The sequence below is a fragment of the Littorina saxatilis genome, linkage group LG14 (assembly GCF_037325665.1).
Source record: "Littorina saxatilis isolate snail1 linkage group LG14, US_GU_Lsax_2.0, whole genome shotgun sequence".
In the NCBI taxonomy this organism is placed as follows: domain Eukaryota; kingdom Metazoa; phylum Mollusca; class Gastropoda; order Littorinimorpha; family Littorinidae; genus Littorina; species Littorina saxatilis.
This window is the reverse complement of record NC_090258.1, coordinates 11,449,929-11,476,193: the sequence shown is the minus strand read 5'-3', so window position 1 is coordinate 11,476,193 and position 26,265 is coordinate 11,449,929. Positions and strand designations below refer to the sequence as shown.

The window sequence follows — 26,265 nt, the reverse complement described above, 5'->3', positions numbered from 1 at the left end:
TTAGTCGCCTCTTACGACATGCTGGGGAGCATCGGGTAAATTCTTCCCCCTAACCCGCCGGGGGGATTTTCCCCTAAAAGATGTTGGGAGCATGAACTGGCATGCTTCCTGACAATGCATGATTCACACACACCAGGAATATAATAGTGCACCGTCCATCCACACAAGTAAAACATATGTTCAATGTCAATAAACAGAACAGTAATATCAGTGTAAGTTTAAAAACGGTAGTGCATATATATATGAACACATGTGTCAAGGTTAGAATAGTATACACAATCACTGACATTTCTGTACTTGACTTGAATCAAGTTGGTCTATGCATGCTTTTTAAAATGCACTGTACATAAAAGGGAAGCCATGAATAAAAAAGACAGAACTGTGATGTTTTCCATCACTTCCAGTCACACATTATTTACATTTTTAAATCAACTATAACTCCAGCACATTCACCATAAAAAAAGAACATAAAATGGAAGCTATACGGAAAAAGAGGCCTACATCTGACACTACTTCACACACCTTCAGTCACACAGAAGTGTCCATAAATTATATTACAACAATATTACCATACATACGCAGTCACATACACCTTTGGGGATGCGAAAGTTCAAGTTCAACTAGTGTCAAATTCACTATCCCACACACATCTTACAGCGATGTCCCTTACTAGATGAGGAACGAAAAGAAGTGTGGCCGTCACCAACTCCCTTGCAGACCAAACTATACGGCAGTCGACAGGAGTTGGAGAAAACGACAACATTTATCACCAGTGCTGGACTGATTGTGTAACCTCTGCGAACGCCAAGAAGAAGAAGACTATCCCACAAAATGTTTGACTAGCCCAAAACAGAAATCAGGACACAAGAGAGGTTCAGTTTATGAAACATTTAATTAAAGACGAAACAAAACATTTGCTTAATTCATCCATTTTGAAGGAGACATTCAAAGCTAAGGCACACAATCATTCAATCACAGTGTTTCTGTCGAAAGACGATTTTTTTGTGAATGTTTTGTTTTGTTTATAATTAAACGTTCCATAATAAACTCCTTTCGATTCTTGATTTTGAAACATTAGCAGTCCACCTGTTCTGGATTTTAGCCCAAAACAGTTTTGATATTTTCCCCTTGAGAAAGGTAAGTAATGCATCTCCATAAACACACTTTCAAGGCTTTAGACAAACTTGTTATTTTGTTTTGACTATAATCAAAATTAATGCTCCAGAAACTAATCCTTTCTTGTTTTTGTTTGTTCTGTTTTTTAATATTTTAGACAAACAGTTAGTCAAACCAATTTAATAAGAAAATACGTAGTTGCAGCAGAGATACATTTGGTAATAATATTGTGATAAGTGATTCACACACTTTAACTCTTACCAGTTCGCTCCCATACCCATCGTAAGCTTGCCCCGCCCCCTGTAGTTTTCCACTGATGAATTATCTAATTATCGAGAAAAAAAATTGGTTATTTTACATTGGATGGGTCGGACAGTGGATAAACTCATATGTTCGACACACTTTATGACAGAAACAAGCTGGGTTTTTGTTATAAGTTAGTTATAGGAATGCATTATTAGGCACACAAAAAAAAAAGTCTGTTAACGGTAACATAGGCAAAAAAAATAGGGTCGGTAGGTCGGGACTTTTTTTTGTTTTGTTTTGTTTCTTCTCCCAAAAAACATATTTTTAAGTTATTTTGCCAAAAAACAAAGACCTTTCTTTTTCTTTTCAAAAAACCATATTTTTAAGTTATTTTGCCAAAAAACAGACTTTTTTTTTTCCCCTCCCCAAATGCCCCAAAAAAGTCTAGGGTCACGCAAAAAAATAGAGTCGGTCAGGATACGGGTCGGTCAGGATACCGTAAACAGACTTTTTTTTGTTTTGGCCTTAGGCATGCATATGTCATGAAACGTCCAACTTTGAAATTTGGGTGGGGGTATTCAGGTGACAATAACTTTTTTGTTTGTCAGCAAAACTCAATAAAACTTTCCTATGTTATGTAAAATGAATGCCAAAACAGACTAGTTAGCAGCATATCTAAAATAAACTGAACACAAAAAAAATGTCTTCTTTGTGTTTGTCACGTGTTCCAAAAAAATGGGCGTACAAATTTCAACAAAAATCATGTTGTCACCCCAATAACCTTTTTTACCTTTAAAGATAGCACAATTCTCTTTGCAAATATGAAAAGCTTATTCATTTTCCTTTCATTTGATATATATAACTTTCTATATTTCATTTAGAATATGACCCCCAGATAGCCACTTGGCAAGTAGGCACCAACAGCACTGTAAAACATGCCCTAAAACCCCCGAACTGGTAAGAGTTAATTATCCAGCAACATTTTCACTCACCGAGGGCGGGCAAGTATATTTCCGCACCCCTGACCTTAAACACATCGATCTAAACAAAACTTCTTCTTCTTCTGCGTTCGTGGGCTGAAACTCCCACGTACACTCGTGTTTTTGCACGAGTGGAATTTTACGTGTATGACCGTTTGTACCCCGCCATTTAGGCAGTCATACGCCGCTTTCAGAGGAAGCATGCTGGGTATTTTTGTGTTTCTATAACCCACCGAACTCTGACATGGATTACAGGATCTTTTCCAGGCGCACTTGGTCTTGTGCTTGCGTGTACACACGAAGGGGGTTAAGTCACTAGCAGGTCTGCACATAAGTTGACCTGGGAGATCGGAAAAATCTCCACTCTTAACCCACCAGGCGGCAGCGACCGGGATTCGAACTCACGACCTCCCGATTAGGAGGCCGACGTCTTACCACCACGCCACTGCGCCCGTCATAAACCAAACAATTGTGATAGGTACCACTACAAGTGTGCAACGTGAATTAGAATAGAAGCAGCACTATGGCCACAATGTCATTGCAATGTGTCCATATCAATGAAACATGAGTACACTGGAACCTCCCCCCCCCCCCCCTTTTTTAAGAAACCCCAATTTAGGCTTCCCCTCTATTTAGACAAGGCTCTCTTAGATTTTTATATAATGCCTGAAAATTCACTTCATTTTTGAGACTTCTCAAGATTTGATTTTCGCATGTGTTTTGATGTCTTAACCCTTAGGCTGGTTTTCACGACATATGTCACGCAACTTTACGTATACTGTCACCTGGTTGTCACGACATATGTCACGCTACTGGCTCAGTCTGTTTGGTCGGTTCCGATTACCTCCTATGGATGCGAAAACCTATATGATCGTTTTTCTTTATTTTTCTCTCTGTTAATTCACCAGTGGCTATGTAACATGTGTTACAAAATTGCACCAGTGTAAGGGTTAAAAAGGGGGTCCCACTGCACTACAATAATAAAAAAAAAATTAAAAAAAACCATGAACACCAAAGGCTTTCTTGACTACCAAAGGTGGTTTAAGCATAAGTTCATTACGTCTCTTCGGGGGGTCACAGTTGAGTTTTTGAGCTAGAACAACTTCAACAAGTACATTTTCTCTTGAGTAAAATGCAAGACATTTGGTCGATCTCTTTAACATGCAGCAAACAAATTGTCAGCACCACGTGATCTAGGGTAATATCATCCAGCAAGATCCCATATCACAGGCTACAAGTCACAGTTATAACGCCCACAAGTGTGCTTGAAATTGTGCTTCAAGTTCAAAGATGATGATAATGTTGTTTTACGTCCTCATGGTGAAACCGTTAGGTGCATGTTCCTGGGTGTTACCCCGACTTTAGATAAGATACACAGGTGTGTGTTTGGGTCAAATCAGCCACCTGCACTTATGGCAGAATTACCGAGGTCTTTTACACGCCACTGTGCTGACACTGGGGTTGGACATGGATACCATCTCTGAGTCTGCACATAAAGTTAACCCGTGTCCGTCCCGGCCTGGATTCGAGCCCAAGACCCTAGGATCACAAGTCCAGTGCTCTACCACCCTGAGCTTCCAGGCCCCTGTACTCCAAATACAGGGCAGCTTTGCATTTGAACATCTTGTTCCTGCGTTCCTATGGTTTACGAAATCTCGGCATGATGCTGGGTTCTCCGCGATGTTGAACAAAATCCAGAAGCTTTTTGGGCAGCGGCAGTTTGCCCAATTCCTGCACCCCCACCAGGTGAAGGAGGGAACGGCGACACAGCTCCTGAAGCGATGCGATCTGCACGGGTAGCTTGTACACATACACCTTGCGCTTGTAGTGACAGTTCCGCATCACCGCCACGCACGCTTCGCTTGGCGAGAAACGCGGGAACACCTGGAGGTTGATGACCTCTGACACGGGCCAGTAACAGCCGCGAGCGTCCAGCTGCATGAGCACAGAGACTTGTGGGAAACTGAGCACGACCACGTAGTTGGTGAAATACTCGCGGCTGTGGACAGGGTGCACGCACCTTACAGCGATAAAGTTTCCTGTGCTGCTGGCTCGAATCTGCTGAATGTCTGCCGGCAAGTTCAGATTGGAGAACTGCTGTTTGACCGGCCAGTCGCCGAAGCAGCACCTCACTTCGATGTCACGCGCAAGCCCCAGAATCATGGCGTCGTCTCCGAGGATAGGGTTGAAGGTCATAGCGTGAGCGCGAAGAAATCCAGGGATGTGAGACACGCTCATCATTCCAGCGGCTTTGCAGAGGAAGAGATTCTGAATGACGTAAATGTCTGGGTGAACCACAATCCGCGTCAGGTGGTCCGGTCTCAGCAAGATTCGTGTCTTGGACGGTGAGATATACACTTCGTACCAGCGCCGCGTGTGGTACAGCACCAGAAAGTGTCCCAAGCAGATCTGTTTCTGCAGGTCAAAGATGTAAAACTTGCCGGTCACAAAATGGCGGTCCGAGTTGACCTGTAACACCACCATGCTGCCACGGGAAGCCACAATGCTGCACTCTTTGTGCCGTCGGTTGTGTCTGGTTTGAAACCAGGCGTGTCTTCTGATGTTGTCACTGGTGATGGGGATGCGTGGAACTTTGACTGTGTAGCTTACCGTCACCGACTTCTCCTTTAAGTGAAGCTCCTGATTGTTCTTCCACGCAACACTGAAATATCTCCCCTCCGTCGTGTCGGGTTTGACGAGGATTCCGTAACGTTGGTGCGAGTCTCGAGGCGTCGTGTAGTCGGCACTGTCTGTGAATCCACACATGACGCGATGTGCGCGTGTCCACTTGCCATAAGAACACACGTGTAGAAGTTGCCCGCGGTTACCCTCACACATGTGTCGGTAGAAGTCATGCTGTCGGGCCTCGGCAGAGAACTCGTCTCCCTGGTGATGTGTGCATGACATCCCCATCTTCCCTCAAGGCACCCGTTGTCTGCAAGCAACAACACCATCACACTTAAAACACAGGCCCTTGAGCGCATCTCATTTCTCCTGGAGACAAAATACAGTGGAACACCATGCCCACAGACAGACCCACTCTTGACAAACACAAACTGCCTTGATGCTCAGTAAGTCACACACCAACAGCACTTCATCGTCAAAAAGAGGCGCCTGAGTAAGTGGACAGTGATTTGAATGAAATGTTCTACTATGCACCTGAGAACCACCGCATGGATTTGAACATATCAACGTCGTCATGGAATTTTGGCATAACTCATTTTAGACAGCCGATCAGCAGAAGGCCAAAACTGATTATTTTTATTGTGAAATAGTGTTTATATTTGTACCTGGTATGAATAGAAAGAAAAAAGAATGTCAAATCATGTACGTATTGTCCATCGCATTTTAGAGAATATTTCTCATGGATATGATTTACTTAGCCTGAAACACAAACACATCAAAATCGCCAAGAATCGAGTTACACCAAAATTTCAGGACAACAACGATATGTTCTGATAAGTGGGTACTGTGTGGATACCATATGTGACCATCATCAAATCTTGGAAGAGCTGTTACACCAGAACTATAAAGGAAACACAAAAGAAACCAATGTGTTGGTTTTCCTTTACCAATATTTCGTCAGTTTTTACCTGAATTCCAGTAACAGTGTACCATGTAACTTTCGCTAAACAATAATAGATATAATCCTGTGCTCACTGAACAAAATTGTATTGGCCATTCTAGTGAGGATACATATGCATGCATGGGCTTTTTGTCTGTAATTGTAGATCCTAAGTTGCATGCACTGTCACCAGCACAGCCAGGGGTAATTAGGGTTAAAGGATTCTGTTGCAAAACTAATCTGCCTGTGTCACAAACAAAAATGTGACAAATGCCCAGCCCTGACGTGTATGTGACTGTTTTAATAGTAACAAATAAGCTTCTAGCTAGTGTTAATTTACTTCTCATTGTAATATATAAGGGCTCGTCTTGAGTGTGTAATTAACATGCTGTGAAGCAAAACTAAGGAAAACCTTTTGATCTTCTTTTGTGAACCAGAGGACCAGTTGGTGGGATGCTATTGTTCTCATCCTGAGCAGTATGTGATACCGACCCCATGATATACTAGCAGGACGAGACAAGGTGTTACTTCCTCAGCTTATCATCAATGACGAATAGTGGTACATGGTTGTTCGATCGGTACCATGCAATCATGCAGACTACTGGACAATTTTGACTGAATGGCTCTAGGCTAACTGTTCTGGTACGAAAAACACAAAAACAAAACAAAAAACCCAATATAAGGGCTGGGTGGCCGAATGGTAACGCACTTGCGCTCGGAAGCGAGAGGTTGCGAGTTCGACCCTGGGTCAGGGCGTTAGCAATTTTCTCCCCCCTTTCCTAACCTAGGTGGTGGGTTCAAGTGCTAGTCTTTCGGATGAGACGAAAAACCGAGGTCCCTTCGTGTACACTACATTGGGGTGTGCACGTTAAAGATCCCACGATTGACAAAAGGGTCTTTCCTGGCAAAATTGTATAGGCATAGATAAAAAATGTCCACCAAAATACCCGTGTGACTTGGAATAATAGGCCGTGAAAAGTAGGATATGCGCCGAAATGGCTGCGATCTGCTGGTCGATGTGAATGCGTGATGTATTGTGTAAAAAATTCCATCTCACACGGCATAAATAAATCCCTGCGCCTTGAGTCCGAGTCTGGAGATACGCGCGCGAAATAAGACTTCATATAACATATCTTGGCTGCATTTTCATTCGCTTTTATCTTCGAGCATTAGCACCTGACAGTTATTGTTAAAAAAAAAATGACCGCAAAACTGTCAACTTACCTTGCAGAAAAATCGTTAAATCAAGTTTGTATGAGTACGACGACTCAAGACAAGAGTGACCATTGTCACACAAGTTACAAATTATGCATGCAATACAGACCATGCAATGTATCTATACGTGTTGAACTAATGATGGGACGTATAGCCTAAAGGCCGCGAGGCCTATCTCATTCAATGAGTGTCCCTATACCTATACCTAAAAACAGCTGCGGTGCTACTGCGCAAGCACCCTTGTACGCACGGCCCTGACATTCCCGAACGATTTCAAGCTATGAGCATGACTCCATGAGGAATACAGACAATGAGACAGAAATTTTTTATTCTCTTCGTCGCAAAAGGAGACGTTTTAACGATTTAAATCTGTCTCTACAAATTCATTTTGAATAAAATACCGCAGGCTACTTGATTTACCTCTTCTGACGCAAAAACACCCTCAGGTTCTTCGTTTTTTTCTGTCCTCATTACCGATCAAAACAAAGATGAACTTGCCTGCCTTCCCGAGTCGTCTGCTTAAGTCACGTGATAAAAACAGTCTAAACTACTCTAATTTCATCCCAAATCTTCAGGTAAAAACTCAATCAAAAATTGTAATCTTGGAGGGAATGTGTATTATATCAAATTCCAAAGGGTTTGCACTGTCTGTTTTCAAAAGATCACTTCAGTAATTAATGGCTGATATTATCGAATAGTTCTTATCAAGCGCACTGGACAAGATGGCGGACGGTAAAGGCATGGAGAAAGTGGACATGAGCAAAGAGTTTTCCAAACTCTCCGAGGCTGACAAATACTTTGTGCGCAAGCTAGAGCAGATGAATCGCGACAGAGCAAAAGACATGAAAACCCTGAGGCGGAAAAACTGGATGACGGCGCTTGCAATCGGGACAGGAGTTGCGTCAATTTGTATCCTTTCTATTTCATAATTCAAGGGCACTTTGCAAACAGTCGGTGAAACAGTAAGCTTAGTGATCAGGAATTGAGGAAAGTGTCCTGCTTTTATGTATGTATGCATGCGTGTGTGTGTGTGTGCGTGTGTGTGTGTGTGTGTGTGTGTGTGTGTTGGGTTTGTGTGTGTGTGCATGTTAGTGTGTGTGTGTGTCTCGTGTGTATGTGTGTGTGTGTGTCTCGTGTGTGTGTGTGTGTGTGTGTGTTATTTTGTGTGTGTGTGTGTGTGCATGGTTTGGTGAAACTGAAAGAGGGTTGACTGAGACTGTACAGGGCTCCTCACACCCACAGTCACAGACGCTCCACAGGGACCCCCAACTTTAATGTAGACGCCGTCAGTTGAACTTAACAGGGTCCAAACACCAGGAGGTTCATATTTCTCGTTGACACATGATCTTTGTAGTGCTCATTTCAAGGTAATGCTGACTTTTGAAGATATCTGAGCCCTTCACCAACAAAATTTACGGTCATATCAGTTGGATTAACTCTGTAAATGTGCATCAGTTCAGCCCCCTGTTTCTTTGACATGAGAATTGGCGAGTGGGGTGAGGAAGTAGCATTTCTTGGGCATTTCTCGCCGCGAGGAATACTAGGATTTGGCGAGAGTAGCAGGCGAGCATATCTTGAACTTGGAGGTGCTCGCTATGCGAGAAATAATGACATTCTCACAGCTGCCAATCGGATTGGTTGTTCATGGTTCTTTACCGACCAGTGCAGTGATGTACATTTTTCTAGCCGCCTTTAGGACAATTGTCCTGAAGACTGAAAATCAATAGGACACAGTGTCCTGAGATTGCAATTTCAATAGGACAAAAACACTACTCGTAAAACCGCATTTAAAACGATTTTTCAGTTTAAATTCTTCCACCTTCCGCGACTGTCATGACTAGATACTCAAAGGATTGAATCACATTTCAAAGTTATTTGAACAGTTGTCGGTTTTTTTTCACTGCCCATCTGTCGACAATGTTTTTCAGGTAGGCATCTGACCGTTCTGCGAGTCCCTCAAGTTTTGCTTTCAGGATCATGTCCTGGGTAGTGACACACAATCGGTTTCTTCGAGCCGTACACACCAAGTTCTGTGCACTGAATCCTCTCTCAACGTCTGCTGTGTGCACTGGCAGCACCAGGCACACTGCAGCCAGCTTGAGCAAGTTGGGAAAGTCTTCTTTGTGATACTTATTAATCAACACCCATAAATCAGCTGTTCTGTCCCTCGGATATTATGACGAAAAGTAATGCCTTGCGCATGTGCGAACATGCACGGGTGGTTCCCATTGGTTTAAACGATTTATTGCTGAGCCAATGAATGCACTGGAGGCTCCATATGGGTTCGGTTTTCTTTTCTTCTTCTTGATCCAACTTGAGGATAAATTAATTCAAAGAATCAGATCCCATATGGTGCCTCGTTCACTCAACAAACTGGTCACACGCAGTGCATACTTTCGCTTGGCAAAACCGAAACCAGCTTTCCTCACGCAGTGTTTACTTTCGCTTGGCAAAACCGAAACCAGCTTTCCTCTTGAAAATTGAACAGTCCGTATGTCCGCTTCATTGTCAAAAACGATCGGACCCTTGACCACTTCTTCTGTAGGTTAATCGGACCTGTGTCCTGCTGGGGTTAAAGCTGTGGTCTATTTATGACTTTCCGGGGCTACGAGGTTGAAAAATAGGGATACAATCATGTACAGAATTCTGTACAGCAAACGCTACCCGAAACCCCACCTATACGGCGTGTATGACCTTGAGAGCTTCAGTCAACGCTTGAATTTTGCAGGGATAACATCCGGTTTGCTCTCTCAAGACTGATCATATTTTATCTTCAAGAGAGATCAAGGGGAAAAAATAAACGCCCCGGCGAAGATTCGAACACTCGACCTTGAGATTTTGTGTCTCATGTCCTAACCACTAGGCTACTGCGCCAATTGAGAGAAAAAAAGGAAAATCATTGATATAAATTCATGTTATGTTATTCTTGAAGCAGCATGATTTATATCTCTATCCGCCCGTTGTTCAGAAGTGAATACATGTATAACTATTTCTTAGATGTCTGTTTTCAACTGCACAGAGCTTTGGAGAGATTCAATTACTGTTCTTGTCATTTTTCTTGCATGTTGTAAATAGAGATATCGCAGCTATTTGCATGGCGCGAATGTCGTGTAGCATGACGGTGTAAACATGTGCTGCGATTCTGTGAAACATGTTTGCAAATAAAGGCAATTTTAATGGCAATGTTGACGTTTTTGCAACGCATGAATGGTAATTCAAGTGTAGAATGATATAAAATTATCACTTTTTTTTAATCTTTGACAACACTGGTGAAGTGGCCTAGCGGTTAAGACATCGGCCCCGACATTTCGAGGCCCCGAGGCCTTCGAGTTCGAATCCCTGCCAAGTCGTTTATTTTTTCTGCTCGATCCTTCTTGACAAATATGCTCAGCTCTGAGAGAGCAAACCGGATGTTACCACTGCAAAATTCAAGCGTTGACTGAAGCTCTCAAGGTCATACACGCCGAATAGGTGGGGTTTCGGGTAGCGTTTGCTGTACAGAATTCTGTACATGATTTTATCCCTATTTTTCAACCTCGTAGCCCCGGAAAGTCATAAATAGACCACATCTTTAAAGCTATAGGTCCTGGGGAAATTGGATCGGTCAGAGACCGGAGACCGACTAAAATGTACATCACTGCAGTGCAAACGACCTTTTTTTCAGGTTTGGTGCGTCATAGTTTGGATCCCCTTCATGAATTTCTACACTTACTTAGCAAAAAAATTATCACGACAAATTTTAAACCCCAATTAAAGCGTTAATTCTCGTATCATTGCATTCTTGCCATTTTCCATGTCTTGTTTCCCGCTAAAAGTAAAACGGCTTCAAAAAACGCTTCTTTATCATTTTATGGCTTCTGAGAAGAATGACCCCTGCAATGTTCAGCATGCCATAATGTCATTGTTAGACAAGAAAGATGATCAAAACTGACTGTTTTGGATACAAATTTGATTCTTCTTTCCAGTGACATGCAAAACTTTTTCCATTTTAGCTGTTCTGATTTTATGTTGATTTAAATGCAGGGACCTTGCTTAAATGCGAATTTGATTTGGGGGGTGTCTGTTTTGTAGGGTTCACCGTACAGATAGACAATACCTCATGTAAAATCAATCTGTCTGCTGAATTTGGTAGGGAAATGGATGGTCTCTCCAGTCATATAACTGGTTTTACAATAAATGCCCTCATTACAAAGATCTGCACTCAAGCGCATCTGCTGAGGTTTTTATGTAGTATAGTGGATATCTATAGGATGCAGGGTCACACAGTTTGGGGGAGCCCTGCTGTCAGAATAAAGAGTGATTTGTGAATAAAAGAGGAGGGGGTTGAGATTCTGGAAGATGGATTCATTACCACAACTGTGAGGAACTGTTTGATTCAGCTAAATACAATAATTACTTTATTATCTCAGTTACTGAATTCGAGAAATTCATTAAACCAGGGGTGGGACTTATAATTTCGCAGACACAATTTACGAATTCCGCTGGAGTAATCTATTTTTCGGCGTCCCATTTCATCACAGTTTATTTGTTGTTCGTTCATGGGCTGAAACTCCCACGGCTTTTACGTGTGTGACCGTTTTTACCCCGCCATTTAGGCAGCCATACGCCGCTTTCGGAGGAAGCATGCTGGGTATTTTCGCGTTTCTATAACCCACCGAACTCTGACATGGATTACAGGATCTTTTTCGTGCGCACTTCACTTGGTCTTGTGCTTGTGTGTACACACGGGGGTGTTCGGACACCGAGGAGAGTCTGCACACAAAGTTGACTCTGAGAAATAAATCTCTCGCCGAACGTGGGGACGAACTCACGCTGACAGCGGCCAACTGGATACAAATCCAGCGCGCTACCGACTGAGCTACATCCCCGCCCATTTCATCACAGTATCTTTAACTTGTTGACTGAATGATAGGGAGAGAAGATGGAACAGAACACTGGAGGCTTGAGAGTTAAATTGTGCTGACTGAAAACTCCTAATCACTAATAGTCATGTTGTGCTTCAATACATTGAATCATTCTATTGCCAGTATTGGATTATGGATACATGGTTCATTACGTAAGTATGCACCATTACAATGTTACCATTGTTGTGTGATTTTTTTTTTTTTGTGGGGGGGGAGGGGGGTGTGTGTGTGTGAGAAGAATGTCTTTTTTTTTTTTTTACCTTATCCAAACAAGTTGAATTTTAGTCTCAGAATGCACAAGATTGTACAGATTGTAATGTACCATTTAAACAATTTTCGGGGGAGCTTGCCCTCGAAACCCCCTAAAAAAAGGGATTTCCTTGTTTTTCATCACAAGAGAGTCCCACCCCTGTTAAACATCAAACACACTATATTACAGTGTTTGCTCTTCATACTTTATTTGTGTGCCAGTATCTGTGTGGTATCATTTCACTTTTTAGTTTGCAGTCATGCGACAGTTCCACCTTTGTGTAGGACACTGAACGATTAAAATTGTACATTTGATGTTTTGTGTGAAAACATGTCCATGCATTTTTGCCTTGACTCCGTCCAGATTTTTACTCAATGTATGCTGTTCGACAGGAGCGCTTCTTGGCAGATTTCGACACCGTCCCAGAGAAAAAATGACATTGGTGAAAACATGGATTGTGGACGGTTGGGGCTGGGGGGACGTGAGATCCAGTTGACGTTCTGTTTTCTGAAGTTATGTTAGCAACTTAGTGTTAACATTTGGTTCAGCTGTGATGTGTGCATGTGAATTACTCCATTGAAAGATGATCGAATGAAATGAATTTGTCGATTTCAAATTGAATCCATCATTGTTTGAACACAAGTTCAACAAGATGAGTTAACTCCTGCTTTGTTGTTAATGTAAAAGTTTGTGTCTGTTGGTGATTTGATTGATCAGTTGTGTAATGTGGACAGGTGTAAAATAAAGTGCGGGTGATGATGATTATGCACGAGAGAGAGAGAGAGAGAGAGAGAGAGAGAGAGAGAGAGAGAGAGAGAGAGAGAGAGAGAGAGAGAGAGAGAGAGAGAGAGAGAGAGAGAGAGAGAGAGAGAGAGAGAGAGAGAGAGAGAGAGAGAGAGAGAGAGAGAGAGAGAGAGAGAGAGAGAGAGAGAGAGAGAGAGAGAGAGAGAGAGAGAGAGAGAGAGAGAGAGAGAGAGAGAGAGAGAGAGAGAGAGAGAGAGAGAGAGAGGTGTGTGGGCCTTGAATGATGTGCAATTATCATAAAGAGTGAGGAAAAGAGAGTATGATGCATGTATGAAGTAGAGAGGCAGAGATGTTGAAGTGAAGTTTGATGATTGATGTTTGTGTGTAAATAAACCTGAAACAGACCTGGGAACCCATACGATTTCGCCGTATTTTGTATGCATGATTGTCTAGAATACGACCGTCAGTGGAGAAAAAAATACGAAAACAAAAATTCCTAGACTACTTTTCTTCACAAGCGCATCCTGAAGCCGATCCAGTATTTTGACACATGATTATTTTTGAGTCACTTGAGAAAAAGTGACTCTATGTAATCGGTCAGTGTTAGTCTGTCCGGCCGGCCGTCCGGCCGGCCGTCCGTAGACACCACCTTAACGTTGGACTTTTCTCGGAAACTATCAAAGCGATCCGGCTCATATTTTGTTTAGTCGTGACCTCCAATGACCTCTACACTTTAACGATGGTTTCGTTGACCTTTGACCTTTTTCAAGGTCACAGGTCAGCGTCAAAGGAAAAATTAGACATTTTATATCTTTGACAAAGTTCATCGGATGTGATTGAAACTTTGTAGGATTATTCTTTACATCAAAGTATTTACATCTGTAGCCTTTTACGAACGTTATCAGAAAAACAAGGGAGATAACTAGCCTTTTCTGTTCGGCAACACACAACTTAACGTTGGGCTTTTCTCGGAAACTATAAAAGTGACCGGGCTCAAATTTTATGTGAACGTGACTCATTGTGTTGTGAATAGCAATTTCTTCCTGTCCATCTGATGCCTCATATAATATTCAGAACTGCGAAAGTGACTCGATCGAGCGTTTGCTCTTCTTGTTGTCAGTAAACATTGAAAGAAGCATTTGTTTTAAATGTATTGGTAAACTTAATTAACGGTGCGACAGATGTGTGTGAAACATGTTTGAATCATGGATCTTCAAATGCTGTGTGGAGTAAGCTTATTTTTCTGAGGTTTGTTTGAGAATACCCCAAATGCAAAACAAGGGTTCCCAGGTCTGCAGAAAGAGGAGACAGCAGTTGTGTGCATACAAGTTAGTAACTTAAGTAAGCCAGAACAGGCCAAAGCTCCTTAAAACACCGCTGTGGCTTGTACATGTGGAGGTTTACCTGTTGCGTGTAGAGTACATCACTAGGTTTTGGAGTTAACAGTTCTCCCAGGGCAGGTTTTACTTGACCTTTGTGGTGAATTTCTTCATATGCTGAGAAATATGTATGAACAGGCTGTGTTGAATACAAAAGGAGATGAAACTATTTGAGGTATCTGTTTTGATGTGCATGCATGTATGAAAGGTGGAATAGAGAGAGAGAGAGTGTGTGTGATTGACTATACAAATAGAGAGAGAGAGAGAGTGTGTGTGATCGACAATACAAATAGAGAGAGAGAGTGTGTGTGTGTGATCGACAACATTAATGATCAGGTAATTTCTTGGTAGCTCACAGCAAGTTAATAAATGCACTCATGCAGTTTGTTGATGTTGACAAAAGTACTTCACTGTGCCATGTGCAAGAGCAAACCATTTTTCACCCCAAACTATCAATGTTTAATTTCATTTATTAGTTTTGACTCGCAAGAGTAATCAGAAGAGCCTTTGTAACGAGCAGTGTTAGACCTGCTGTCCATAGACCAAAAGCTTAACTATGAAACTACCCACGACCCCCCGCGGGTTAGGGGGAAGAATTTACCCGATGCTCCCCAGCATGTCGTAAGAGGCGACTAACGGATTTGTTTCTCCTTTTACCCTTGTTAAGTGTTTCTTGTATAGAATATAGTCAATTTTTGCAAAGATTTTAGTCAAGCAGTATACATGTAAGAAATGTCAAGTCCTGTGTACTGGAAACTTGCATTCTCCCAGAAAGGTAATACATTGTACTACGTTGCAAGCCCCTGGAGCAATTTTTTGATTAGTGCTTTTGTGAACAAGAAACAATTGAGGCGGGGATATAGCTCAGTTGGTAGCGCGCTGGATTTGTATTCAGTTGGCCGCTGTCAGCGTGAGTTCGATCCCAGGTTCGGCGGAAATTTATTTCACAGAGTCAACTTTGTGTGCAGACTCTCTTCGGTGTCCGAACCTCCCCCCGTGTACACTACATTGGGTGTGCACGTTAAAGATCCCACGATTGACAAAAGGGTCTTTCCTGGCAAAATTGCTTAGGCACAGTTAATAATTGTTTACCTATACCCGTGTGACTTGGAATAATAGGCCGTGAAAGGTAAATATGCGCCGAAATGGCTGCAATCTACTGGCCGTATAAAATTTCATCTCACACGGCATCACTGCAGAGCGCCTAGAACTGTACCCACGGAATATGCGCGATATAAGACTCATTGATTGATTGATTGATTGAATTGACAAGTTGCTCTATCCCATCTTCCCCCTTTCCCCGTCGCGATATAACCTTTGTGGTTGAAAACGACGTTAAACACCAAATAAATAAATAAAATAAAGGCCCGGCGGCTGGCTCCCTCCCACTTGGGTGCCACCCGCTTTTGCTTCCTGCATCTCAGCCCTAGACTCCATTCAGGACTTTTTGATCCTAATCATATTTCAAGTTCAAGTCAAAAAGTAGGACATTTTTTTGTTTGTTGGTTTGCTTAACGCCCAGCCGACCACGAAGGGCCATATCAGGGCGGTGCTGCTTTGACATAATATATAACGTGCGCCACACACAAGACAAAAGTCGCAGCACAGGCTAAATTCATGTCTCACCCAGTCACATTATTCTGACACCGGACCAACCAGTCCTAGCACTAACCCCATAATGCCAGACGCCAGGCGGAGCAGCCACTAGATTGCCAATTTTAAAGTCTTAGGTATGACCCGGCCGAGGTTCGAACCCACGACCTCCCGCTCACTGGGCGGACACCTTAACCACATTATTTTCTTCAGTGTTTATGGAGCTTAGAGCAGTAGATGACTTATGTTTGATTCAATTATTACTTGTGACAGAGACAAGTTGTACAGCATTAGCTTTTCTTAATTGTTACTTGAGGAACAATGTGATGTTCTTCGTTTACAAATGGTGACATTTCTTTCTTTATTTGGTGTTTAACGTCGTTTTCAACCATTCAAGGTTATATCGCGACGGGGAAAGGGGGGAGATGGGATAGAGCCACTTGTTAATTGTTTCTTGTTCACAAAAGCACTAATCAAAAAATTGCTCCAGGGGCTTGCAACGTAGTACAATATATGACCTTACTGGGAGAATGCAAGTTTCCAGTACAAAGGACTTAACATTTCTTACATACTGCTTGACTAAAAATCTGTACAAACATTGACTATATTCTATACATGTACAAGAAACACTTAACAAGGGTAAAAGGAGAAACAGAACCGTTAGTCGCCTCTTACGACATGCTGGGTAGCATCGGGTAAATTCTTTCTCGTCCCAACCAATATGGGACTCCCCCTAACCCGCGGGGGGTACAAATGGTGACAAGCAGTTGTTTTAATCAGTCTGGTTTTCTCTTGTTTTCATCTTATGAACATTCTAAATGTTAGACTAACTTATTGTCTTGTACAGAATAACAACTGTGTGAATGGTGCTATACTGAATGAAAGAGTGTGACATGAAGTTCTTGTACATCATTGCAAAGAGTGTGAATGACGTTTTAGTTTAGATGTCAAGCGCTTAGAGCAAGCCTTTTTAACGAAAGTTTTTGATTTAGCGCTATATAAATGTTCTTATTATTATTATTATTATTAAATGTGAAGGTAAACTGGACTGTTTGCAGTTGAAGCTGTCATACTTCACTGGTGGAATTGTCCGAGAGGGATAGTTTGTGAAGTCTTTTGATTTAGAATTTTGTTTATTGCTGTTGACTTGATATATATGGGTCCTTCCACAAAACTGTGTACCAAAAGCGTGACATGCTTCGTGAAAATTGAAAGTGTCTGAATAGGTTGTTTTTACGGTTTATGTAAAAGATATAGACATATGTCACGTTGCCATGCCAAACAAAAGATAAGTTTATGCTTTTTGGATACGAGGGGTGGTCAGAAAGTTGTGTAACATCACACATGTTTAACGTAACATGGGATCCAAACACACAAAACAGATAACAAAAAGCCATAGTATATAGTAACAAGTTTTATTTGCTTCACATTTAGAGCTTATTCCGAACAAAATGCAGTCAGGAAAAACAAATTGAACTAGTTATAGGTAACAAAAACGTATTTTTTGGTTGTGTCAACCAACAAACAAACATCGTCTGTGTGAAGTAACAAACAAATCCATTCGTGTGAGTCAATAAATAACATTGAGTCAACATGTAGCAACAAGATGTACACTGTTGCGGTTTCTCCTCTTAGGCAGGATGACGGAGCAGCCTACAAATCGCAAATTTTCGCGCCGCGTCGCACTTGACGTCAGCATGTGCTGTGACGATTCGATTGGTCCGTGACTTGGCGTCATCAACCGGCTTGTGAATGACTGTGTTATGAATGGAATTCTTTTGGTTTTGGTGACGTCGTCATTGATGCGACTCGAAATTCGGTTAGATTTAGGTGCGGTTTTTTTAACACAAGGCAGATCTAGACACTAAACGATTTTAATTATTAATGATTTGCTGTGTCTTCGAGATACGTCGGACACACAGTGTTCCTTTCTTAAACACGTTGGTATTGTATTGTGTTATATCTGAATAATGGAATAACTCAGAAACAGAACAATACACAAACTATCCACCCAACAGACACAATTATTTTTACCTCAAAAACTTTATTTTTCTGCTAATTCGCTTCATTTTTGCGACCATATTTTTGTGATCATGCTTCGAAAAAGTCAATGTAATTTATGGGTTTTCACAGCGTATATGCCCCAAACAATGAACTGCTAATTTCAAAGCTACATGGCAAAGATTATAAACAACATGGGCAACTGTTTAGAGCTAGTTGACCAATTGCGCCTTCTTGTTATATTTGATCGATAATTCAATCCGTTCTTAGTGGTCCTGTCAGAGACATTATTCATCCTATACCATAAATCTAAGTGTGATTGGCAAGAACAATCGCACAATTTCTAACAAAGAATGCTCTTTAAGGAGTTGGGGAGGGTAAATGCTGTAAGGTAGTGAAATTAATTTGATATCCGATGCTAAATTTGGCTGCTTGGTTCGCCCAGTCAAGTCTTTCTGGATATATATATAAGCTAAATATCACCAGGCAGTTTAAAGGAACTGCTCTTTTTTGTATCCCCACTAACAAGGAAATCAGCTTCACAAACGCAGAATTTCTTTCTCTATATTTCGCAACAGCATTTAATCTGATTTTCTTCGATTTATCGTTTTTCGAAAGAAAATATAGTCGAGTTTGTTCCAATTTTGATGAAAATTCAACGGTTTTTTACCTAAACTCTTACAACTTGAACAGGACTAGACTACAAAGAATAGCCTAAGACTTGACAAAGACACACCGAGCACGTCTATCACAAAATAAAACATTGAAATGTCGAACTTAAAAAAAACCAAAAAACTTTAAGAGCGAAGAGTCGCAAAAGGTTGCCTACGTGAACAGCTTAGATCATGGGTCACTGAAGTGTTGCACAGACGGTCAAAAATAAAGTGCAAGAGAATGCACTCTAAGTGATATAGTACTGTTGCTTAGAGTCTGTAGGATGCAAAACGGCGAAAAACGCAAAAAGAAACAAGCGTTCCAGACTTTGACAGTCTTTCTGTGTTGGTTACCGCAAATTCTTCTGCTCATACAGGTATACCAAACAAGTTAAGGATATGTCTTCAGTGCTATTGATCAGATGTTTAACAGCCGTGTTTGGGTCACAGACTTATGTGTATTCAAAGATATGCATTTCTTCTTCTCAAAACCGTTGTTCCTGGATTTGAGCAATATTGTACTATGACGTCACAGGTCCTTGACCACGCCTACCCTCAAAATAGCGTTTTTGATGGTATGACTCACTTTCAACCGTGGAAACGGTGACTTAAACTGAACGATATTCAGATTTTTTACTCCAGAGAGTTTGTTTGGTATCTGAACTTACAGGGCATACCCATTCCGTGTAAATCCACCGGGCAGTCAGGCTGATTTAGCGTGTAAAAGAGAGTGACCGCCATATTGGATCGTGGTTCTGGATGGTGTTTTTGCCGGGTAGCTGCAGTTGATGTGCAATAAATCTAACACCTTAGGTAGCAGGCTCCCCACATTTTACAGAACAATGACAGAAACCCTCATCTGTATTCGTTTCAGTACTAAGAGCAAAACGAAACAGAAAATGGTCGCTGTAACGGTTTTCCGTTAATATTTTGTTATATCAAATCTTATCTTATGTACGCGCATAACGTAGACACCAAGACATTCCAATGCATCCACACACATTGAGGCAACACTGTTTCAACATATTTTATGATAATGCATTCAAGTTGGCCGCATATTTTATTGGAATGAACTGACTAGCAGGGGGAAAATTCGGCCTGAATACGGCTGGAAACACAGAATCAGTCTATGTTTCTCGCAATACCTTAATTTACACTCAGTTGACAAAAAAGGAACATAACTAATTCTAACAACCACTACATCAAATTAAAGCTACGACCTTTAACTTTCCAGCAAAATAAGTAACATTACGTAAAAACCGATATTTATTTAATAGGATAGAAAAATAACAATTGTAGCGAAGGCACTGAAACTTCTTCGATGCAGAAAATAACAAAACTCTCCAAACTGAGATAATCGGCAAACGTATTTATCATACACATAAAAAGTAGAACTCGAGACAAACATTCTGATATGCATTACATGGGGGAACATTATACAGTGACTTAGCATGAAACGAAAAACTCTACCAACTGAGCTACCGGGCCCCCATCTGGGAATAGCGCGCGTCCTTTTAAACAATTAACCAATCAGGGTCCAGCATCTAAGACACACTTCCAAGTTTACAATAAACACAGCGATCCTGAAGGCAGAAACAATGGGTCAGGGGGAGATAATTAGATAAGGACTGAAAGAGAAAAACAATTAAATGACCGGACATAACATAACTCTATGAGTGTTGGCAGTTCACCCTGTCACAGTTAGAAAGTATGGGTCGTACAAGACCCACATCTTCTGGACTTTGTAGGGCAAAGAGTGATTCGGTGCAGGTCAATCAAAAAAATGTTTGCCCTTTGAATCTATTCTGCTAATACTGTAGACATTTTCTTGACAATTTCCTCATGGAACACGAAGGTTTTGTCATCCAATCCCAAGAAAACGTAGTGGCTCCTCACACGTTTCATCAACCGGACCTGAACACCTTCCTCTTCCAGCTTGTCGATCTGGAACAAATACAATAAGTACCGACTCATCCCTAAATCCGTTGCAGAGTATTATATTTATTTACTACCATGGAAGTTGATGTTAACCTGTGATTTGTAAAACTGTAAAAACATTTTACAAATTACGTCGAACATAAAAACCACAAAGTAATACATGCCTTTTCATTTTATTAGTATTAATATTTGTTGTCCAGATCCCAGTCAACCAGGCCAAAATTCCACATGAAAATGGAAGTGTTTGAGTAAATCTGCACATGTTATTATTTTCTATAATTCGATTTCGAAGCGTGATAAGCGCAGATTTGTTTGTCTGTCGGTGTGTCCGTCACAAACATGTGCACGCGAGTTCTCAAAAACATTCTCAACATCGTAATTACCGCCAAGCTGATAGATCCCTGGACTTTCGAGATGACAAGAAAATATCGGGCGCATTTACGTCATTTGTAAAAAAAAAAGTTTTACATATCTCGTGGTGTGCCACGTGATTTGTAAAACAGTGGTTACAAATCACGCGGCGCGCCTCGCGATTTGTAAAATGTTTTACATTTCTACAAATCACGAGTCAACAGTTGAGATCAAATACATGACGTAAAAAGCTCTGTCAACGCACAAGTATGATTTGACAAAAATGTCATCTTTGTGTACACACGGTTTAACAACATTATAAGATGTTGGCGTGTGAAAGCAACTTTCTGTGTTTTGAGTTCATAAAATGTTGAGATAAGTATGCCAGGTTGCACAGTTCTGTAGGTTCCTCTCAGTATTCCACCCCCTTGGTTTTCAGTTGTAAATATCTAAGCTTAGTGATTGAATGTGGAAGCTACGTTTGGTCAAAGCTCACATAAGATTTACATCGTGCAAGCAAGGTACGTTGGGTCAAATGTCACAGAAGATGTGCGTCGTGCAGCGAAGGAAAGAATCGCGATCTTGTTTCCGACTCAGTGCCTCTTTGTTTTTCATTAGACCTGTCATTCTGCTTGCTCGGCTTTGTTAGATGTTTGCATATCTCGTTGCTCTGTTCTTTGCTTTTATTATTATTTCTTATTTGCGCTTCGTTTAGCGATACAGCGTCTTGTGCACGGGTCAAAATGTGTGTGTCAGGGGTCAATTGGTTTGACTTGAACTTGACGTTCCTGTTTCTCTGAACGTCTGTGTATCGAAACACAGATACACGCACTCCATGACCTTGTACGAAGACAAAGCGTATCACTAGGTTTCATTTGTTTGTGATGAATTTATGACCTTTCATGAAGTAGTTTTGTTTTTTGTTTACTTGTGCCAGTTTGCCAGTTCGTTTTTTGGAACTTTGCAAAGTAGTGTCGTCTGTCTAGGTCTGGTGAAACGCCAATGAAAAGAGCCGAAGAATCCCCGAGCGTTTCTATTGGGTTTGCTTTTGATCATCCATGTATAGCCCACTTCCTGCAACTATGGTAACCGGGGATTTATTGCATCGGGAACATGAGATTTATTTCCCAGGTGTTTGTGAATGAAAACTCGTGAAAATGATGACAGTATCAGTTATTGCGTGCTACACTAAGTAATATGCTATTACAGTACTAGCTATCAATAAATTGAAAAAAGTGATTGCGAAATTATCACACCGTGTAGTGTTGTGCTATGCATTAATGCGCTCAATCAAAACTTACTACTGCAACACAATGCTTTCCCTTGGCTGCAATCCCATTGACAGTCAACAGGTAGGCTCACACGTAGTCCCCAATCTTGAGTTCCCTGTTAAAAAGAAAATCTGTGTCAGAGTGTGTGAACTGACTTTAGTATTTTATTCAAATTTTGAATTCCTCATTCTTTTGTTGAAAAAAGTATTCTTGGTGCATGTGAATGAGAGTGATCAATATAGATTCTGTACGTACGATTTTAAAATAATTATAGTGAAACCAATGTGTGCAATTGCAACCAGTTTTACTTTTAGTCTTATGAAATATATACATTATTACAATTCATGTTAAAGTCTTTAGGTCTACCTCTTTGCTGGATGGTCTGGCAGCTGTTGAGGCGTCGATGGCTGATCTGGCAGGTGAACGCGCGTAGATGGCTTATCTGGCAGGTGTGCGGGCGTAGCTGGCTGATGTGGCAGGTGTACGGGCGTAGCTGGCTGATCTGGCTGGTGTCCGGGCGTTGTTGGCTGATCTGGCAGGTGTCCGGGCGTAGCTGGCTGATGTGGCAGGTGTCCGGGCTGATGTGGCAGGTGTACGGGCGTCGCTGGTTGATCTGACAGGTGTCCGGGCGTAGCTGGCTGATTTGGCAGGTGTCCGGGCGTAGCTGACTGATCTGGCAGGTGTACGGGCGCAGCTGGCTGCTGTGGTAGCTGCACAGGCGAAGCGTGTCCGGGGGCCGTTGGCTGGTCTGCCCGTGCTTGTCTCCGTCTTGGAGGTGCAAGTCGCGACACGTTCCAGTCTCCAGCAATTTCAGCATTTTCACAGTCAGCATCTTCTTGGCAGCCCTGGCAAAAACAAGAGCGCTCTCGTGTTGCAACCACGAAAGGTTGGATTCCCTTCACGCAGTGAAGTCTCTGGGTGTTCTTCAGTGGCTTTGTCCCTGTCCGCTCTGGCCTGTGCCTGTTCACATCTTCTGCAGGCACATACACAAACCGACGTTTGATGTGGCTGTGCTCATCCGTTCCTGCACGCAGAAGACAATTCATGTGTTGACATCATGACAAATAAACGCAACAGCTTTTAAGCTTAAGAAAAACACCAAAAAGTTAACTAACAGACCCCATTACTTTGACGGCCACGAATTCGGGAATCACAGAACATTACAAATCACGTATTTCCAAGTGCTGAAACGTATTTAATAGAATTCAGTTCCAACCAATGACTTTGGATACAATAGAAGAAACATTTCTTACCTTTGGATTTGTTCCAGCTTCATTGGGACAGCGCAAAAGTCCAAAACAAGAACATCACTGACAAAATCTCACGCCCATAACAGGTTTGATAAGTTTGACGGAACGAACTATGAGGTCACGCTCTCAATTACGTCATATTTTCACACAATATTTGGTGCATCAAAAGTCTATGGGCGCTAATTATGATACAGACAGCAATTTTTCAATACAATTTTCGTCTACTACAGCGTTTGAACACAATCTTCCGCCCATAACGATGTGACACGAAACTCATTTGACTTAACGAGAGTCGTGTTCTGCCGACACTATAATGTTTGTCTTTTTTAAAACACATTATTATGGTAAAGCTTTTCTATTTCTATGCCAAAAATGACTTTTCTTTGTTGTTAATGATATTTTGCAAGAATGCGACCTGCCTCAAGTTTGCCCATAACGTGTGACACCAAAGTTATTAGCGGAAGACAAATCTTCCGAGTGCAATGACGTCTTAAAAGTCAGTTTACTGCAGCATTTTATCCCTCAGGCACATAAAAGAACAATAAGACTGTAGTATGCAGGCCTCCATTGCTTTCTTCTGTCATTGATGAAAGTACTGGCCTGGGTTTAAAAAGTGTACTGTCGCTGTGCAACAAATCAGTCGCCATTTTCTGCCGTGTTTTGTGAATAAAATGTGTTTAAAATCCACACACACAAAACAATGTTGTTGGTTCCTTTCATTTCGTTTTTGTTCATTTCAAACTAAGCAGTGTGGTATGCTTTGTTTCCTTTTAATTCAAATGGATGGCTTTAAAATGAGCATTTTAATCTGGTGGTGTCAATTTCACCCATGATCTGAGCCGTTCACCTACGTAACATTCGTCCCTCGTTGGAAACGACTCATAAAACGCTCCACGTCTGGTGCGTTCCAAAAATGAATGGATTTTTTTTTAATGGAAAAACCTTTCAGCGATGTTGAAGAACTTTACATGCGAAAGAAACACCAAGTTTGATGCGTTGATAAGTGACAAATATCATTTTTAACGATCCAGCTTAATCAGAACAAATAGAAACGAAGCTTAGTGGGGACACGCGAAAGGCAAAATCACATTCAAATCGGATCAAATTGACACGGCGCACATTTTAACACGTTCACTACACATCAGTTGTGCCTGATAATACACACAGTCGCATATTTGTGCGTGCAGAAGTTATAGACATGTTCACGTAGTTCGCGGTTGGTTTTAGAAACCAAATGTTACGTTGGCAACCGTTATTTCTTAACGATCCAAATGCACACTGTAAACATATGTACGAATACGAATACGAATACGAATACTTTATTATCTCATACAGAGAAATTTCAGTGTGGTGCACATTAAAAGACAAAACAAATAATAAGACAACAGATAAAAATACCATACGAAGCATACTACACTCGCGCACGCATATGTACACTAACAGGAATAGTAACATGATTCCAAATAGGTAAATTGCCGTCAGCTTTAGCTAAAAGTTTACCGCTAAAAACTATCATTATCACAGGACTAGATATGTCATTGAACAATATTTATCACAGGACTAGTCATTCGAGGGTTATCACACTCAGCATAAGGGTGCACATCAAAGAATATAAAAAATATTCATCACAGAAATCAGTGCATATGTTCACCGGCACACATACTAGTTTTAATTAACTTAGGTATTTAAAAAGCCAATTGACTTTGGAATAAAACTGTTCTTAGTTCTGAGCGTGCGGAATCTGGGAGTGCGGAGGCGACGTCCTGAGGGCAGGACCTCAAAGTGGTGAGCGAGCACATGACTACTATCCTGGATGATGCAGCGGGCCTTTCGCACCACACGTCGTTCATACAGCACAGTCAGTCCTTCCTGTCTCACCCCCACAATCTTACCACATGTGTTCACCACCCGCCCAAGCACATTCTTACTCTTCACACACAGACCTCCATACCAGCAGATGAAAGAGAAAGTGAGAATGGATTCAATGAATGAAGTATAGAATGTTTGGAGGATGCGGCTGTTGATGTTCAGACTTCTGAGCTTTTGTAAGCAGTAGATTCTTGACTGACACTTCTTGTGGATAGCTTTAGTGTTTGAGGAGAAATTTAGTTTGTTGTCAATGACTGTACCGAGATATTTGTATTCAGTCACTCGCTCAACTTTCACACCATCTATGTATAAATCTGAAACTGTAGCTGGGTTTTTGCGAAAGTCAATAACTAGCTCTTTTGTTTTTGTCACATTTAGGGCTAAATAGTTATCTTTACACCAGGAGCTGAAATTTTGAACTTCAGAAAAATAAACAGAATCGGAGTCAGACAGGTCTTCAAGGGCAGAATCGTCAGAATATTTCACAAGAGGGGTCGTAACAGTGCCTTGACAATCGTTAGTGTATAATGTGAACAGAACTGGAGACAATACTGTGCCCTGAGGGGCTCCAGTAGAAGTACTAACTATGGATGTAGAGGAAAACAGCTAAGTGCATATGTAACACTAGCACAAAAGACAACGAAGATGTATATCGGGGGGTTCATGGTCGCATTTTATTGGCAGCCACACGGATACTTAAAAACAAGATGTAAGCAATGTCACACAAAAAACCGCCATTTTGACGTCATTTTCTGTGTTTCCTTTCATATAAAACACTAACCAACATAGCGATCTTCTTGATTTTATTATCGTTATCTCTTTGGTCAATTTTCAGTCTGTTGATATCCTTATATCATTCGAGAAGCAAGAAAAAACATTCCGAAATCTTACTCTAAAGTCATATGACCCTCTTGTGGTACACAGCTTTGTGGAAGGACCC

The 26,265-nt window shown here is 41.4% G+C and overlaps 2 protein-coding genes and 1 long non-coding RNA gene across 3 annotated transcripts; 1 reads left to right on the top strand and 2 right to left on the bottom strand.

The window, feature by feature from the left end:
• Positions 1–1,789: 1,789 nt before the first annotated feature.
• On the bottom strand, positions 1,790–7,737 carry LOC138947098 (uncharacterized). The gene is made up of 2 exons (XM_070318549.1): positions 7,543–7,737; positions 1,790–5,277 (listed from the first exon to the last, which is right to left on the bottom strand). Exon 2 carries the CDS (start codon positions 5,253–5,255, stop codon positions 3,981–3,983), a length of 1,275 nt encoding a protein of 424 aa, XP_070174650.1. The 5' UTR covers positions 5,256–5,277; positions 7,543–7,737; the 3' UTR covers positions 1,790–3,980.
• Positions 7,738–7,827: 90 nt separating this feature from the next.
• Positions 7,828–13,046, top strand: LOC138947100 (uncharacterized). The gene is made up of 2 exons (XR_011449548.1): positions 7,828–8,031; positions 12,640–13,046. It is a non-coding gene; the product is annotated as an uncharacterized lncRNA (long non-coding RNA).
• A 6,964-nt stretch (positions 13,047–20,010) lies between these two features.
• On the bottom strand, positions 20,011–23,315 carry LOC138947099 (keratin-associated protein 4-5-like). The gene is made up of 3 exons (XM_070318550.1): positions 22,573–23,315; positions 22,237–22,321; positions 20,011–20,590 (listed from the first exon to the last, which is right to left on the bottom strand). The coding sequence occupies exons 1-2, from the start codon at positions 23,036–23,038 to the stop codon at positions 22,281–22,283; spliced, it is 507 nt and encodes a 168-aa protein (XP_070174651.1). The 5' UTR covers positions 23,039–23,315; the 3' UTR covers positions 20,011–20,590; positions 22,237–22,280.
• Between the last annotated feature and the right edge of the window lie 2,950 nt (positions 23,316–26,265).